This window comes from Denticeps clupeoides, chromosome 12, assembly GCF_900700375.1.
Source record: "Denticeps clupeoides chromosome 12, fDenClu1.1, whole genome shotgun sequence".
In the NCBI taxonomy this organism is placed as follows: domain Eukaryota; kingdom Metazoa; phylum Chordata; class Actinopteri; order Clupeiformes; family Denticipitidae; genus Denticeps; species Denticeps clupeoides.
This window is the reverse complement of record NC_041718.1, coordinates 1,412,394-1,431,790: the sequence shown is the minus strand read 5'-3', so window position 1 is coordinate 1,431,790 and position 19,397 is coordinate 1,412,394. Positions and strand designations below refer to the sequence as shown.

General features: G+C 42.4%; 1 protein-coding gene across 13 annotated transcripts in view; it reads left to right on the top strand.

Moving 5' to 3' along the window:
* Positions 1–702: 702 nt before the first annotated feature.
* dock3 (dedicator of cytokinesis 3) overlaps positions 703–19,397 on the top strand; it is a 163,073-nt gene continuing 144,378 nt past the window's right edge. For 7 of the 13 annotated variants that reach the window (XM_028999406.1, XM_028999405.1, XM_028999401.1 and 4 more), the window contains exon 1: positions 706–1,130. In XM_028999406.1, the coding sequence (XP_028855239.1) occupies positions 1,094–1,130 (37 nt within the window). In that variant the 5' untranslated portion in view covers positions 706–1,093. Of the gene's footprint in view, positions 1,131–2,537; positions 2,623–19,397 lie in introns of those variants that run through there. The other 6 variants (XM_028999407.1, XM_028999403.1, XM_028999404.1 and 3 more) reach the window with 3 other exon arrangements.

Here is a 19,397-nt window from a genome sequence, read left to right as displayed (position 1 = left end):
TTTAGGCCTTCCAGGAAAAGGAAACGTGAGAAATCAGCGGCAGGCAAAAGATGAACCACTGCCAAGCTTCCACATGTGAAAAAGAATGACCGCCGATCATTTACTGAGAAACAAGACACAGACACAAGCAGTGGCAGGAAGGCAGAAATTCAAATTGGCCAAATACTGTTACAAACCAGTCGCCTTTAAGGCTGTAAAACACAAGCATGTCAAACGTTTTCTAAATTTGATAGTTTTTTGTCACCCAATATATGCTCCTACTCTGTTCTCATGTCTTTTATATTACACCCCTGTGTGTGTGTGTGTGTGTGTGTGTGTGTGTGTGTGTGTCCCACCTTCATTGCACTGGTAGTGACAGTACATGATCAGAAATTCCTAACGGATCAAGTATGATACAAAAAAAAATTATATCAATTTTTTTGTCGTTGTTAAAAGCATCCTTGTTAAAACCAGTTCAGTTGAAAACACTGGTTATACGTGGTTATTGAGGTACCCTGTTGATTCATAGAAACAGAGCAGATCAGCAAAGTGTTTCCCGTGGAATTGTATTATTCTCATTTTTATTTTCGCAGTGAGAGTGTCTCGGTCCCGTCACGGGGTGACGGCTGCGGTGGCGTCTGGGAGGAAGATGGCGCCGCGGCGGCCGCGCGCTACAGTAAACAGCTGAACCGCGGGCACGCGCGCGGCCACGCGCACGCGAGACCGAGATTATTCTCCTGCCGCACATGTGCTGCGTGACTGGGCGCTCCTGTCCCGTCCGGTCCACTCGGGTTCAGAATTTTATTTCTGTAGAGGCTGGCCGGCAGCGCGATAAGTACATATATAAATAAAGCGAGTGAATAAATAATTGAATAAAGAACAGGGGATGTTGCCGGACTGACGGCGCTCTCAGATTCCGGACAGGCGCAGTTCCATCGCCGCAGCCTGCGGACAGTCGGGCTTTATCCGCTGAGCGATGACAGCGCTCTCCGCCGCCGGTCCTGCTGCCACCGATGGGTTCATGTGGATCTCTCTCTTTCTTTCAACTTTCATGAGCGAATCTGCATGAAACAGCTGAATCGTGTTCGGTTTTGTTGGCAATTTGGCCGGGATCATGTGGACTCCGACGGAAGAGGAGAAAATCGGTGTCGGTAAGTGAAGGAACGCGGCTATTCAGTTACAAACTGCCTCGTACAACACGGACTGGCATTTGGGAATTTGTAATGTTATTCGCAATAAAACAAAAATCTAATTCACACAATCAGCGCTTCTGTATACATATTTGAAGCACTACTTTTCAAAAGGTGTAGTCATAAATAAAACGAATTACTGTTTAAAATCAAAATAACTAAAATATGAAGGTTTTGTAAAGGTTTAGTCAATTTTCCGTATTCAATCCACAAAAAATATTAAAACAGAATGAATTATTATACGTGTGGATTTAGTTTTACATTTTGGTGGACGTGACGTGGGATGTTAGAGGATTTCCTCAGCAGTCAGCTCTTTTTACGCGTCGTCTCGGAAATGCCCAGCAGGGGGCGCTGCGGACGCGCGGCCGCCTTTCCAACAGGTGCGCAGCTTCCTCGACTAAACACAAAACCAAGAAGCTCGAAGAGTTTCACGGAATTACGTCATTAAAATAATCCTGTTCCCTTGATGTCTCTCTTGGTTTCGTTTAGTGGTTAGAGATAAAATAAGTGAAGTGAATCCATTTTAAATACCTTGACAATGATTTGTTTGACACCGTGTTGCCATGCGAAGTTTCATCGCTCTTCACTTTATCACCATTATAAGCTCCGAATGGAGTTTGCTAGTGCTGTCACTGGCCCGTTTAAATGGTTTCTGCACCGGGCCCTGGCATCCACTGACACCAAGAGGCAGCGTAGCTGCTAAAGCAGCTTTTTATAAAGAAGGTGCTCAGACGAGATGCTGTGTGCGTTGGAAAGATGGTTTTCAGGGCTGAGCGAGGTTGTTCTGTTGTGGCTGAATAATTTTGTCCACCTTTCTTAATCCTTACCACAATATAACGCATAAACGCTTGTGGTAGCTATCGGGATGAATTTTTGATCTGTGGTTATGATCTGTGCATGCTACATCATCCTGTATAAAGGCCGCAAGGCTGAGCTGAATCTGACAGAACAAGGTGGCTTTGGTGCCGGAGGAGGACCATGCACCAGTACACCAGAACCCAGATGAACCCTTAATGATTTTAGGTTTCCAGTAGGTTAGGTTTGCCCTTGCTGTTCTCTGTGTGAGCATTTTTATCTTCACGTTGTGTTCGGAGTCATATCCCCTGAAGAAGTGCACGCTTGCACGCTTGCCTTGGCTACAAACAAGCCAGTCTTTTAGTACAGACAGAAGGGTTAGCATTCTAAGGCAGGGGAAGGAGGTAACTCATGGATGCACTCCGCTCTGCTTCCCTAAGCCTTTGGCACATCGCGGAAAAACAGCCATTCAGCCGGACTCTCCATGAATGGCCCTTTGTACGCCGTAGGGATTCGCTGAATGCAGCGCTAACCCACTGGCCCTCGAGGCAGCTCTGGGTTCTCACCACCAAAGAAGGTTTTCGCACCCATCCCACGGATGAGGACAGGAGATCCCCATGAATGCGCAGGGATCCAGCAGCGGCCGGTGAACACACAGGTAGTGATTCTACACTACCGGTCAAGCACATAGGGTCCGGAAACAATCGTTTGCCGTGCTAAAAAGATATCAAATGAGTCAAACTCCAGTCCAGATATTGTAGCTGGAAATTGCTTTTAATGACGCAATAGCTGCATGTGGAGACAGTCATTATCAGTTCCAGTTCTGATTGAAAATTATGTCCTTTAATTGTAGTGTATTCCTTCAAAAGTAGTGTATTCCTTCATTGATTATCAGAAAAACATTTTACAGTTGCACTGATTAAAGAGGCATTAAAACATTAAAAAAAACAATACTGTGGGGCAGTGGTGGCTAGCGGGTAAGGAAGCAGACCCGTAATCAGAGGGTTGTTGGTTCGAATCCCGAACCGCTAAGGTTCTGTGCCAGGAGTTCGGCTCTGAGACTGATTCCGATGATCAAAATTCAGAGAGCTCTGTCGACTGATCGTGTGTAGGATTTAGATCAACTTCCCAGTTCATTGTTTGTAATTATTATTGTGGTTTCCCACACACTGCTTCCCGGGCGCCTGTCATGCCTGCCCAGTGCTCACCCAGCGATGGGTTAAAAGGATTTTGTTGTGTCACCGTGTGCTGTGATGCAGTGTTTCACCATGACAATCACTTCACTTTCACTTAGTGCATCAGCATATGTGTTTTTTCACATAGTGCATCAGCATATGTGGTTTTTGAGCATTATTTCAAACTATTTATTATTCTTTTTGTAATTTTCTGTTAAAATCCTTGGAAATGTCAAAATAATTTTTTGAATGGCAGCAGAAACACACACGTATCCTGCTGCAACTTGGGAATCAGATTTATGAAAATATGTAGATAATGTAGCTGCTTAACCAAATCCACAAATGCAACTGTGTAAACACACACATGCCGGCAGCAGCAGCACAGAAACAACATCATAGCATCAGATTTGTTGGATCAGCAGTCACACCAGACAGGAACGCAGAGTTCCAGCTGCAACACTGAATGCTAGCCAGTATATAGAGATCTGGTAGGAACACAGGATCACTTACATAAGCATGAACACGTTGATTCAGGAGGATCCCACAAACCTGACAGGGATCCAGTAGAAACAAAGGTCAGGGATATAGGGCTCCAGTAAGAATACAGAGGTTTAGAGAGATCAGTAGTAACACAGAAATCGTGCAGGGAGACCAGAATACAGTTTGATCACACAGATCAAACGGAAGCACTGACACCCAGAAGAAATATCTAGAAGATACAGCAAAGATCCAATAAGAACAAAAATCCAATCGCTGCAGGGTCAGGTAAAGACATGGCCATTGCTGTATTAATTATTAATTACACTGGCTGCAATAACATTCTCATGAGGTGTTTATTATGTAATGGTGGTTATCTTTTATTAGCCTGGATGCTCCTGCAGCTTGAGATGACTTTCTGTGAAGAGTAATGTCAAAAACATCGATCATCAGATTATCAATACTACCATTTAGTATAAAATTTAGTGACATCAACACCATTCACCAACCACAATGTTTGCCGCAAACAGGAATTCGTGTCAGCATTTTGCAGAAAAATAAAATGAACCCACTGGTTTTGCGTGATGGAACTAAAAAAAAAAAACTTTTGTTCTAATTTTTTTACATTTAATAACTGTGCAGTTACAATGTTTCACAAGCCATGACGGTTGTTGGAGATAATCTTCTAGAGGAGGGGTGGGAAATTCTCTAGTTGGGCAAAGCATGAGAAACGGGAGGTGACCTTTCCCCTTATGACGACATAAGGTGTCAAATTCCAGATCTGACTCTGAGCTGCTGCTCTCTGAACGGTAGCTCATGGCCAAAGCACACCTTACACCTAGCCACTGCAGGACGATAGACAGGCTAGGGGAACTCGAATTAATGTCACAAAGTCACATTCTCATAATAGGGGACATTTATCTATAAGGAAAGCTGTGCTTAAGAGCTGTAATCAGGCCAAAAAGGCCTGACCCGGCTCAACCCTGACAGGATTTGGCCCGGATTCGACCTGACCTGACCGGACCAGACAGCTTTTTAAAAATGAGTAAATGAGCAGTTTAAAACATAAGGCTAGCCTCCATTTCACACACACACACACACACACACACACACACACACACACACACACACACATATGTGTGTGTGTGTGTGTGTTTTTATATATATATAAGTGTAGTGTAGTATATACACTTTTTTAAAAATATGATTTTTTTTTCTTCCCCTGTAGTATCAAAACTAGTAGAGGAGGAGAGGAGGAGGTCCATTGTTACACACATAACCAAAAAAAGCGTACAAATAATTATTTTATTTACAGAATTAAATAAATAAGATGTACAAAAAAACAGCAGACTCAGCACAACTAACCAACATCACAACAGCCTAAAGGAAGGGATGGTCCAGCGGGGATAACTCAAATATGCACAAAAGTTAACAAAAAAAGGGCACATAAACACACACAAAGCTAACAGGCTAACACAGGCTAACAACAAGGGGGTTTTCACCTCAAAGCAACAACACACACAAATGAGATCCCCAACGGAGATCCTTGCAGATCTCCGTGGTCCCTGTGGTCCTCCCAAAAGAGTAAGGGCCTAGCAGACCTTGGGGACCTCCTGAACACCATCCGAAGTCACTTTATATACAGTAGGTGGAGGTGACCAATAGGCAGATGGTAGGTGGAGCTGGTAGGCTTTAACTCCTCCCACAAAGTCAACCTAAAAGATACAGGACACAAATTCACAGCCAGCCACACAGAACATGTGGGAGCATACGTCCAGGGACGTAACAAGTAACAAGTTTGACATTTCTGTATTGTGTAGTTCACATTGACACAACCGTCACTCTTTACCAACAGTAACTTTATCCATCGAATCCATCGAATCATTACTGAGAGTAAAGAGGCGGATATACTGAGGCACCATTATTATGTGGCAGGGATGCCATGCACAGTCAGCCTTGCAGTACACTTACTTGTTTTATTCCCAATCTCTTCCTTTCTCGGAGTGACTGGGTTCAACTGAAACACAGTCAGGACAGTGGATACAACTCTTCAGTCAGCCAGTGAGGTATCAAGCATTCTTTGGCTGGAGATGTTAGCTGGTGTTGCACTGGTGGTGAAGGTCTTGGTTGTGGTTATCTGGAGAGATGAGTTCTTGTATTCTCCATGGTTTTTGTGCATCTGTGTAGACGCCATAGAAATATAATCATTTAAATACTCGATCATTCTTGGAGAGGAAGAACTAACCACCAAGCCTACTTCGTTGGTCTGTAATTATTTCTGACACCAGGAAAAGGCTTTTTAATCAAAATTTTAATTAAGACAAGCCTGTAAGCATGATTGACTGCTTATTCTGGACAACATGTTCCTATATTTTACGGCTTGTCTGTAGACTCTGATGGGATCTATAGAATTAATTGTTTTATTGAGTATTTTTAGATAATTATATTAATACCATGACCCAGTTCTTTCAATCAGGTTGTCTAAAAACCTGTGTCCACACAGTAGCGTTATCTGAAATGTTGTCACCTGCACAGAGACATCCTGTGCAGGTGAGAACATCCCGAATGCTGTTTTAACCCTCGATCCACACCTGTAAATGGCACTGTAAAACTTGCCTTGCTTTGCTTGTAGTTCTCTGGATCTGGGGCTAATACATTGGTGAAATTTTCACTCTAGAAACTGTTACATTTACAGCATTTAAATGTTAGAAAAACACCGGTTCTGTTTGGATGGTTAGAAATAAAAAAAAGGTTGTGTGGATGGGGCCAAAGATTTTTATTTAGGTGGGAAAGGCTTTCCTGTGTATATTGTGAAAAAATGAAGAACAAGTTCACGTGTCACTGGTCTTGAAGCACAGAATCATCTCTTGTCTATATTTAGCTCATTTGCAGCTCTTCCTCTTAATACTTAAAGCATGAGTGACCCACTTTCCTGGACATGACTCAACCATGCTGAATCCCGTTAAATCACCGGGATTCACCGCAGTCAGCTGCATAATGATGGGAGGAGGACCTCTGGACAAAAAGGGTTCCCGTGTTCTAAGAATGTTTGGGTCAAATTTTGATGTTGTATGTCATGAGGTGGGTCCTCTATTCCTAGTGGTGGTCATTTTTCTAAAGGATGACTGACTGAATACCTGACTCCTCTATGGGAGTCCCTGCAGAGATTTAGCATATTCTTCTGCTATGTCTGTAAAATGTCTATGTCATGTCATAAATGTCTATGTAATACATTTTATGATAGATTTTTTATTCCATAAAACTGAATTTAGTTTGTGGCCATACAAAGAAATGAATCTTTCGCTGCTTGTGCATATCCCAACGCTGCCATTATGATTAAAAATACAGGGCAGTGGTGGTTTAGTGGTTAAGGAAGTGGCCTCGTAATCAGAAGGTTGCCTGTTCGAATCCTGCTCCCCAGGGGACTGTTATGGCTGCCCACTGCTCACTAAGGGTGATGGGTTAAAAGCAGAACACACATTTTGTTGTGTGCCCCGTGTGCTGTGCTGCAGGGTTTCACAATGACAATCACTTTCACTTTTTCACTTTCATGTGTGTGTGCTTATGCTTATGGTAAATGTGACTGTGTGTGTGTGTTTGCTACAGAATGCTGTGCTGTGTGTCTGTCTGGATTGTGTGCACAAAGACAAAATACACATGCATGTGGTCTGTGGAAGGAGTGTTTGGGTGTGTGTGTGTGTGTGTGTGTGTGTGCATATGTGTGTGTATATTTATTGCCTGAGGGTTTATTATTTGTGGGGAATCACTGCAGACTCACTGACCTTAGCTCTAAACCCCTAACATGCACACACTGCACACACACATATGGAAGGCATATCCAGTCTCAATAAGCATATAAATATATAGATGCTATGGATATAATTATTTAATGTACATAATTCTTCATGTAAATTCACATAAATTGCATTTTACAAAAATGTGTTGTGTTTTTACAACTACATCTCCCAGAATCCCTCTGTACCTCTGTGGCTGTTCAATATACGCAAGATTTCAGTTGTTTTCAGTCATGCCCCCAGGCCCCTGCCAGTGTTCTGGATCCACAGACCTTCAAGTGGAGATTGGTCTTTGTTCCCCGATTATTCTGGTCATATTCACCTGTGGACATGTATATGAATGGCTCCATTTTATATGCAGTCTGCAATTTGTTCCTATTTTCCTGCAAGGCCCGCAAACAGTCCTGCTGTGAGGATGCTGCTGGTACCTTGCAATGAAATTAGTGCTTTTCTGTTTCCTTCAGAAAAGTCTGCATGCCCAAGACGTGAAGAAGCTCTTGCTTCTTCATATCGAAAATACATATGCTTATTATACATATAATAATATAGATGCAAGTAAAAGCACAGAAAGCTGAATAACCACAGGCTGAAAGCATAATGGTAAATCACTTCACTTTTTCCCCACTTTTCCATTGTTATTGTAATTGTTAGTAGTTCCTCTTAGCTGCAAGGCAAAAGATTCTGAGGATCAAAGGCTCTGTCCTGTGGATGGAAATGCGTGACCTTTTTCTCTTTGACCGGTGTGATATAGAGGTTACTTGGAGCCTGCAACCTCGCTGCATCGACCTTAATCACATATTAATGACGTACTCCTGTACAGACTGGTTTAAGCGTGCATAAATGACCCGGCTCCATGCCGATCCGCATGCCACAGTTGAAACGTGTGCTTACTGGCATATTACTTAAACGTTTTTGCGATTCCTTACAAGGGAACTCTGTCTCTGTATGTTGTGTTGGTGTTTTTGTGTACCTTGATCAGGTTGGTGCAAAATCAATTAATAATCACAAATCTAAGGACTAAGCAATCTAAGCTATTTACCTTGGTGTTCAATAATGTGCGCTGTCTGAAGCTGTCAGGATCTTTACTTCCCATGGCAGTTGACAAATTTTTTTCCTTCACACAATTTCTCAGTACCTACATATTAAAAGGAATCCCATTTTTTTGATCTCGCAAAAGGCTGATGCTGCCCGTGGCGTGTATGTGCAGATGGCGGACGATGCTGGAGATCTGCGGATGTAAAATTTAGCCCCCCTCCCACTCAGGAGTCACAGACTAAAAGTTCGCTTTTATCTCTCAGACACAGTTTAATGTTTTTCTCTCGTTTTCTCTGCTCTCCAGCGGTGTCAGCCCTGTTGGCGGATCTTGTGTTTGGGTTTTTCTGGCTGAATTTGTGCTGAAGTCTGTGACCCTGCTCAGCCCTGATCTGGTCATTATTGAGCTCGGTGGTAGTCCTTTATGCTGCTGTCCTCTCATGCTGCATTTCTCAGTGTATGGACACTATGGCCAACATGTGTGGTATTTGTGTGAGATAAAGAAGGGACTTCTTACTCACGGCTCTGCTGTTGTTATAGAGACAGTATCCAAACAGTGCATTGGCAGAATCACAGTTTGGTTCTGGCTTTTGGTGTCTCTCAAGCAAAACTGTACAATACAGTACAATATACAGTAGAGAGCAATATATACAAAATACAATTCAGATTATAAAAAGTATGGTGTGTAGCCCAAGTAGTATTAGATTTGGAACATGGTTTTATAGATTAGCTGTTTATGTGAGGGAAGAAGCTGTTCCTGTTATGGCTGCTTCTGGTGTACAGACTTATTATCTTAGACCTATATTATCTGCTGCATGGTTCCAGAGTGTGAGGGTTAGAGATTGTTTCTGCAGTTCTTGCAGTCCGCTCCCAACCAGACTGTGACAGAGGAGCACAGGACAAATTCGATGACCGGTCTTCTCAGCAGATGCAGTTCTATACTACCGAGACAATCGACACAAGAATTCAGATGTTTGGTACCTCCATCAAAAAGCAATGCAACACACAAATGTATGAGATACATGGGACGTGAGGATGAGACAAACCATCAGAATTAGTTTGTATGTGTCACGCTAGCTGGACATGGCGAGGAAGCAGGACGCATACGCACAATGTCACAGGACAGGGGTTTTAATACATAATAAACAGGACAGAGGAAACATCACCACACAATGACCCGACGGCGAACAGATACGAACAGGTTAGCTTTATACAATTATATAATTATACACAGGTGAACACGATCAGGGAATATTGCACAAGACTAACATGAAACTCCTGCCGGACCGGATCATGACAGTATGTGTACTAGATTATTCCTGGGATCATTTAACACAAGGCTTCAGAGTCTCAGTAGGTTCTGCAGGGTGCAGTGGTGGCCTAGCGGGTAAGGAAACAGACCCGTAATTAGAAGGTTGCCAGTGAGGTGCCATCGTCCCCACAAACTGCTCCCTGGGCACCTTTTATGCCTGCCCACTGCTCTCTCATGGTGATGGTTAAATGCAGAGGACACATTTCGTTGTGTGCACCATGTGTTGTTCTGTGTTTCACAATGACAATGACAATGACTTCACTTTCACTAAGCCATTTTCAACTATGGTCATGGGTGGTAGTAGCGTAGTGGTTAACACACTCGCCTATGACCAGAAGTTCAAACCCCACTTACTACCATTGTGTCCCTGATCAAGACACTTAACCAGTTGCTCTGGGTGGAGTGTCCCTGTAACTGCTGATTGTAAGTTGCTCTGGAAAAGGGCGTCTGATAAATGCCGTAAATGTAAATGTCTTTTCATGTGTGTGTGTTGAGTGAAAAACATTTAGTTGTACATTTTATGGTATTTATCATACGTTCTTGTCCAGAGCGTCTGACAATCAGTAGTGACAGGCACAGTCCCTCTGGAGACACTAAGGGTTAAGTTTCTTGATCAGAAGACAATGGTCTTCTGGTTCATAGGCGAGTGTCTAATTCACTAGGCCACTACCACAGAATTAGACTGATTTACATGTCATTGTATGTAGGTACACGTTCTCACTTTTAATTTTCCTACACAATACAAAACTGAATGTCAATATTAATATTATTTTTTTAAATTTTTTATTCTGTTTCAGATAATACTGGTACTAATCCACACTAGGTACAGTTGAATTTTCACTGCGTGTCTGCATAACTTTACACTGACTTTTAAATCATAGTTGTAAAAAATCTATCTAGGTTAAAATAGGTTTACTCCGAAATTTTGACATATTTTTTTACTGTGTAGTATTGTCTATTTTGTGCAGATTATCCCTAGATTCGTTCCATCTGTTTGTTCTTTTTGGAGGAAGTTCTCTATCTGATCCTTTATTTGTTAGTCTTCTTTTTTGTCCCACATCTCCTTCTGATGTTTTTGTGAGGTGTACTTGGAATAGTGTGCTTAAGTATCACTTTTTTTTTTTTATACATTCACTTGTTCACTGTCTTTTTTCCGATCATTTGATTATCCCATTGGAGCACTACTCGCAATACCCTCAAAGCAGCAAGTATGTGTTCCCAATTCATCTGTGTTTTGTCATTCCTCCAAACTCTTTTCCTTTTTTCACTTTTCTAGAGGCTGTGCTGGTTGAGGATGAAGTGGATCTGGACTGGGACAGATGTCCTTTGTCTGTGGACTGTTATGAATAAGTTTAGCACTGCACTGTTCTCCAGCTTCGTTTGACAGAGAACATGCATAGACAGCAGGCTGTTACATAAAGCCATCAAATCATCATCTATTATGGAGGAGCACCGTTTCCCAGCCATCCCGTACATTAGAGCTCTCCCCCTCTCTTTTAGTCCTCTCTGCCACCTACTAATTCCCATTCTGTCCATGCCGTTCTTCCAGCTCCCTATGTACAGGATCATTTTATGTGGACATTAAAAGAAAAGAGAAGAAGACACTAAATGCAGTGAATCAAGAGAAGAGAAATCTATATCAAATCACCATTTTGGTTCAAAACAACCTTGACTTACCAAATGTCCATCCTCGTTGGCAGAAATGCAGCAACAAACTTGAAAGTTTGACCATGATTCACTGTTGATTGCAGAAAGTCATTATCAGGGGTGCAAAGGTTTTGGTTTGTTTTTGGTACATGTTGTGTGCGTAAAGAGAACACATATAGATCATTTTCTTGTGATTTATCTGAAGTGCCATGGTAGGTCTGTTCACAAACTTTTTTGATAGACTGTTGGTGTTTGCTGTGGTTTGTAACAGATGTGAAATACACTTTTAAAGGTCCCCTGACATGACAGATTCACTTTGTGAGATTATTTAACATTTATATAAGTTCCCCTTGCCTGTCAATGGTCCTGCATTGGCTGGAAATGGTGATGGGTGTAAAAATTGTTGGTAGTAGCCTAGTGGGTAAAACACTCGTCTATGAACCAGAAGACTCAGGTTCAAATCCCACTTACAACCATTGTGTCCCTGAGCAAGACACTTAACCCTAAGTTGCTCCAGGGGGACTTTCCCTGTAACTACTGATTGTAAGTCGCTCTAGATAAGGGCATCTGATACATGCTGTAAACGTAATGCTGTAAATTCTGCTTCACTGTTCATAGTGTGGCATCTTAGACTGTTGGATCTAGAATTTGATAGATTAGACTGCATAATAAACTGTAAACTCCAATGGACAAAAGCCCAGTCAATGTTCACTCACTGGACCTTTTTGTGACCAATTTCAAAATGAATTGCAAAACCAAAGGGCACAATTCAGTTTGGTATTTTACCGAGTACACGCCTACTCTTGATTGACTTGATTCCTGCTACAGCCAAATATTAGGTGAGGAACCTGGATCTAGAGTAGCTTAGAGAGAGACAGATTAAATGTCAGTGGCTGGGACTGGGTGGTTATCGTAGATGCCTGTGCACATGTTGAGTGCAACATGGCCCCGGTGGAAAATCTAGGACAGTCTAGGTGAAATGAGTGTCATAGCATATGTGTGTTTTAACATTTAAAATGTCATGGATAGGGCATCCAATAAGTAGAGAATTACAGTAATTTAGTCTTGACGTTGATGCTTGAATCAGTTTTTCTGCATTATGCAGAGTAAGTGTTTGCCTTTCAAAAATTATGTAGGTGAAAAAATGATGTCTTACAAATATTACTTTGTAAAATTATTACAAATATTGTGGCTTGGCCTTGGTTGAAGAAATCTATCTGACTTCTCAGTCTAACATGAGGGAGTTGCGGTTCATTTACTCTTTAATGTCCATTACACAGTTCTTTGTTTTAGATTTTTCAGTTTCTTCTCCACATCTGGTGGAGATGTACAGTTGTGTGTCGTCTGCAGAACAGTTGATATTATGGTTTGCAAATTATATTTCTCTTCTTCTTCTTCTCTTCTTCCAGCCCACTGACTTTCACAAAAGTGTATAGAACAGAAACAAGGGCTGTTTCCGTGCTGTGGCGTGGTCTAAAACCTGAATGGAATACATCAAGAATGCTCTACTTTTCTAGGAAATTAATAAGATGTTAAGGTCTGTTTTTTTTTTCTAAGATTATCTAACAAGGAGGATCCTGGGATGACAGGATTGCAGGCCCCGCCCCTTGATTCCCCACACCTGATGTCTTCCCTATTTCAGCATGCCTGCATCAGAGCTCCGGGCTCCAGTATTGAACTGCAAACCTGACAGATGAAGCAAGCTGCTATTTAGAGCTCAGTCATTTGTCACAAAGTCTTGTTCTGTTCTGAGACAGTGTGTTTTAAGGTTTTTGAGAGTCAAGTCACGTTCCTGGCCAGAGTGGTGTCACTTATGATGTTCCCTTTCCCCGTTTCCAATTCCTCTTTATCTAGGGTCGCCAACTTTCTCAACCCCAAATGAGGGACGCTTTCTTGCAGATGCGCGTGCAGAGCAGCTGACCCCGTCCCCCAGAAAATCTCATGGTGCTGCAGGACATGCACTTTTTATTAAAATTTTCAAAACAAATGTAGATTTTGTATGAGTTATCAGTATTGACAATACCAACCTGAATTTTGCTTGGTATCGGATCACAAAGGAAACCAGTGGTATAGCACATCCCTAGTGGAAACTGCTTCTCGCCGGCCTTATCCAGAGCGACTTACAATCAGTAGTTACAGGGACAGTCTCCCTGGAGCAACTTAGGGTTAAGTGTCTTGCTCAGGGACACAATGGTAGTAAGTGGGATTCAAACCCGGGTCTTCTGGTTCATAGGCGAGTGTGTTACCCACTAGGCTACTAGCACCCTTAACCAGACATCATTAGTGCCGACAGTAATTTCAGAAAATAAATATTTACCTTTAGACAGCTCTTTTACATTTCTTCTTATGTCAAGAGCTCTGTCTAGTGTTGTTGGTGTCTCTAATGGTACTGTACCTTTCTTTCATTAAATCACCAGGTTCTACAGCTTTCTTTCTCTGTGGTTCAGTGGATTCTTCTCTGAGTTGAGACAATCAGGTCAGACCGTGGTGGGGCGTTTCATAGTTACAGGGACAGTCCCCCAGGAGACTCTTATGGACACAATGGTAGTAACCTGTAACTTTGGGGCTGTGTTATCCAATAGGCTGTTACAACCCCTTAATAATAATATATTTTATACCTCTTGATTTATACCTCAATACACAAATACACAATACACAAATTGTCACTGAACTTGAATGGCTTCTGTGGTGAAGTTCAATTTCATCAATATGACTGACATGACAACTGAATGACACTGGGTTCATACTGGGTGTTTGATTGATCTAAATATGCCTCTGTGCTACACTGCAGTGATTGTTGGACTGTGTGTGTGTGTCACAGGGGGCCTAGTGTTTCATTTACTGTTACACTGACAGTGGACATATTTATTAGCTCGTGTGCAGTTGCCCAGCAGCTCTGTCTCACGCCTGGTGAAGGGCCGAGTTTGTTTCCCCAGTGGGGAGACCCAGGCCATGGGTGCAGTCATATTGAAAAATGCAGCAGCCTGGTGGGCAGGTAAACCATTTAGTCTACTTGAACTGAGCTGCTTCCACTCAGTCGCCAGAAGCGTACAACCTTTGGGCAACATTTAACCTGGTAAAACTCTTAAGACCTGTGAGTTGGCCCAGATGCGGGTTCTACATAGTTACTACTTACTGAATCATTGAATAAAGCTACTGATTGCTGAGGTTTTATAGAAAACGTTGACATGTTTTCATTTACAAGGAGGACGACTGCTACACATTAAGATAATATACTTAAATTAGGTTTTTCTAAGAAGATTATCAATAGGACAGTGACCACATGATTGATAGGTTTGCTTATTTTTTTCTTAATCTACAATGGTAATACATATAGTAACTATGACTTCCACAATAGGCATCTGGGGACCAAAACCACTACCAAGCCATAGCACAACACACAACAACTAGTTCATGGCTCCTTATTAGCTGAACATTTTTTTACATAAAGTTGCTTGAGATGATGCCAGTGCTGCATGGAACAATCATGAAGGTAAAGAGAGGATGAAGGAGCTCTGAAGAATCTGATTCATGAAATATACAGTATCTCACATTTTGTAAATATTTGATTATATCTTTCCTTGAAGATGACACTGCAATTGCAGTCAGTGTACAGCTTGTTTAAGATAAGACAGGAGAAGAACACTAATCTCTTTTTACTATACAACTATAAAACTACTTTACTATTCTCAGTAAAATATATGAGAATATATATAGATGATGATAATGAAATAATGAGAATAGTAAAGAATCCGTGTAAGGAGTAAGGAGAATAACAGTAATGAGTTGTTATTTTTTATTATGTGTTTTTGTGATAGCTTTGCATGTGTACTTTCGGCAACAGTGAGTTTTCGAGCTATTACTGTTATATGGTTCTCTGGGGATCAGTTTCCAATTCAAGGTGAAGCAGAAATGCCAGAGAATCTGTGAGATGTGTCTTTTTTTGTTAAATTATTTCAAAAAGCATTTTTGGACAATAGCCATACCCGCTTCTACTCTGCAGATGGATTGTGCTTGATAATGTGACAGAACCTGAGATTGGTAGAATAGTGCTCTGCATTAAGTATATGGAGAGGGCCTTCTGTCTTCATTTTGTCTATATTTTTTTGTAAAGCTTACTAATGTGGACAGAACAGAAGCAGACAGGCTGTGGGTGTGACAGCATCATCTCTTGAGGCATGCCTCATGGCTCTGCACACCACAACTTGCTGGACCACCTGGACCTTGGAGCTGGACGCACCGGTTGCTCATGGTGACAGTCCTGAATAAAGGTGTTGTCAAGGTTCCAGGACACAGGATCCCAGCTTTGTTCTTCCAGGCCGTATCCCTCCCAGTCCACAAAGTACTGTATGTGCGATGGTGGAGCAGATCTCTTGTGTAGAGCCACCCTGGTTGGTACTGAGGAAGATTCTGACAGTGACGATTTGCCTGTTATTTCTGGTGGTGGATTGATGTTGGTGTGGTCACCCTCACAGGTCTAGTGTATATATATATATATATATATATATATATATGTGTGTGTGTGTGTGTGTGTGTGTGTGTGTGTGTCACGATCCAGGCCGGCAGAGGTTTCATGTTCGTCCTGTGTAATGTTCCCTGATTGTTATCACCTGTATATCATTGTATAAAACTATCCTGTCCGTGTCTGTTCGCCATCACATCATTGTGTGGAGATGTTTCCCCTGTCCTTTATATTATGTAGTAAAAACCCCTGTCCTGTGACGTTGTGCGTATGCATCCTGCTTCCTCGCCATGTCCAGCCATCGCGACCATATTTGGACGCAGCCGACGGCGCCCTGCTGAGATCCAAGGAGCCGTGGTTCGTCGAGAGGACGCCTGCCCCATAGTTCCATGTCTGGTGGAGTTCCAAGGTTCCATGTATGGACGCCCCCCAACGCCGCCATCTTGTCTGGATTCCAGCGACGCACCTCCGGTAATCGGCAGTTTCCTGCCCAAGATCCATGGCATGTTTTTATCATTACCCCAATCGTGACAGACTCTCGAGAGCCTACGAAAGCTACCGTGGGGTCGAGAGGATCTGTCACGCTGTCCATGTTCCCCCTGGCGATTCCGGAGGCGGGGAATACCGGCGAATTCGTGCGGCCGGACCTCGATGGCCTACGAAAGGAGACCCGTCGCACAGTTCAGGTGCTCCCGGTGATAACCGAGATGAGGAGAGTGCCAAACGTCCTAGCGGGGCGCGCCCCCCCCCCCTTCATGGACCGTTTTGTGTGGCACTGCCGGAGGTTGTGCCTTTGAGGGGGGGTAATATCATGATCCAGTCTGGCAGGGGCTACTCCAGGCCTGGAGTTCAGCCCGGAGTTTCATGTTCATCCTGTTCCCTGATGTCAAAATAGGGCCCATAGACACATAAACCTGTTGTCACATCCGGTAGACAATTGAGAGAGATTTGGAAGATTTACAAACAAAGGTGAATCTGAGGTTAGGGGGATTTTGTCCTCATTTTCATAATTGTTGGCTGTTGTGGGAGACACATTTTGGTCTAAATCATTTGTGGGGATTATAGATCCACTCTACTGCTTTCCAGACATGTAGTTTCTGCTTAACAGACACTCAAATGTAGAGTTGAGGATGCCAGCTGCTTTGTGGTGTTCTCTGTCAGCGCGCTGATGTCTTTACTGATTGCAGGCACTAAATAGAAGGCATACTTTAGAACCTGAAACATGGACATGAAACACATCTGCTGAGGGTTGTGCAAGTTTGTGGAGTTAAGAGGGTTTGAACATGAACATCTTCTGCTTCCAGTCTTTCCATTTAGGAACTTTTTCATTTCATGTGTATGCATGCCTGTGTTTTGTGTGTGAAGCTTCCAGAAACACTGTGGCAAGCGGATGGCATTGACTCATGGGAATTTCTGCGGTGTCCACCTGCCAGTTGTGTGCAGTTTACTTTATGTGATCTTCAGGACCCTTCACTGTGCCTAGTATGGTACTATCAATGAATTGTAGATCATTTTTTCATCATAATTTCATGTGTGAGCAGTTTGCGACTCGGCTCCATGTTCTTTTCCTGAAAAAAAAAAAACGGGGTTTGCCACCAGTTGTTCTGCTTTACTATCAAGAAGATGGGATTAAAGGTTCTAAAGCTTGTGTAATGGAAGCTTAGCCTACTGGTCTAGTTACAACAGGCAAGCACCATCAGGTCACTGGTCCTTTAGTGATGTTATTGTATTGTGTTGTTCTACATATGCATAGCAGCTAGAAATTTGGAATATTTTATATTTATAATAAATAAGTAAACAAACCAAGACTAATGTCCATGCTAATTTACATTTTTACATAAAACATAAAGGCGTGGGCAATGTATGTTTTTTTCATGTAGACACGCAGACACACACACGGACACCAGATACACACCAGAAGAAAGGCTGCTGCATGCTGCCTGAGGAGGGCTGCTGATCTCAAAATCTTTTTCACAGAATTATTTTTTGATATGCTTATCAGGTTTCAGTAATTTAATTTAAAACGTGATCTCCAGGGAGCTAGTAGGTCATTGCTTATTTAAGCAGGTTTTGTTTTGGTTCTTTCTCAGGAATCCCAGTCCATGACTAGACAAGGACTACATGAGAGTTGACATCAGCCACGAGAGCCCTCGGTCTGTCACAAAATGTACGCACGGGCTGATGAACTGTGGAGAACAGCTCACAGGTTGTGTGTACGCTGCCACACGTGGCACTCATGGTTGATAGAAGCACTCCAAATGGGGCCAAAATAACAACCCCTCCCCACGTGAACCAAATTTTGACCCTTTCAGATGGACTGAGGGGATTACCGGGTCCTAGTGTGCAAGTGTTAGATGCATGACATCCCCTCTTCTTCTCAAGAGCCTTTCGTATCCTTCACCTCACCACCACCTGGTTCCCATGATGCATTCCTTTACTACTTAGTGACAGACTACGCCATTTACTGAACTCAATAAAAAAAATTCTGGTGGCTGATGAGTGGAATGGAAGCATTGAAATTGGATCTGGTGCTTATTATGGCAATAACCTTCCAAGAACATACATTAGAAGGGTGTCCACAACGTAATAATATTAAGACCCACACCTTTTTTTTCTGGGAGAAATATGTTGCAATAACCAGCTGCATCGTCTGAGGACAATTTGTGTTTATGAGCTACTCTGCCCAAGAGGACAAGATGAGAGGAGGAGAGCAGAAAGAGGGAATAAATTGTGGACATCTTTGGTGATGGATCTCTGCTGACTGATGGGGTGGTTAAAACTGGCCTGGAGGTCAGAATGTAGAAAGCAACCTCACCAAATACTTAAAATGAATACAAATGAACCTCTTTCCACTACTACTAACAATCTATTATATGCACCCCAGCCAGGCAGTAAATGCTCCTCTGGGTTCAGAAGAGACGTCAGAGTGTTATTAAAAAGTATTTTTATCACTTGCAGTTCTGGATGCAGCAGACATGCAGAGAGAACCGAGTGGTGGCTGCTACGGTGAGGCTGGGTCTACACTCCGTTAAGCTCCAACATGGGTATAAGAAGGGATACCCCCCTCTGTCTCCTTTACCAGAGAGTTTTACAATCTAACAAAGAGTCTACATTTTCTGTTTTTTTGAAAGAAAACGACCTAAAACATTGTCAGAATTTCACACTCTAAAAGTAGAGAGAACCCATTTTAATCAAATCAGACAAAATATTATACTTAATTATTAATTTACTGAGGACAATAGTTATATGAGCAATATGCAATATTACATACATTTGACAGGATTTGAGGTTTGTGACACTATCCTGCTGGACGTAGCCATCAGAAGATGGTACACTCTTGGTCATTAAAGGGTTGGTCAGCAGTTTAACATCCAAACCACCAGCCAGGTCTTCTGCAGCTTGACAATCAAGGTTATTTGAGCTGCTGTTGCCTTTCTGTCATCCTGAACCAGTCTGCCCATTCTCCTCTGACCTCTGACATCAACAAGGCAGTTTCATACACACAAATTCTGCTCTCTGGATATTTTTCTTTTC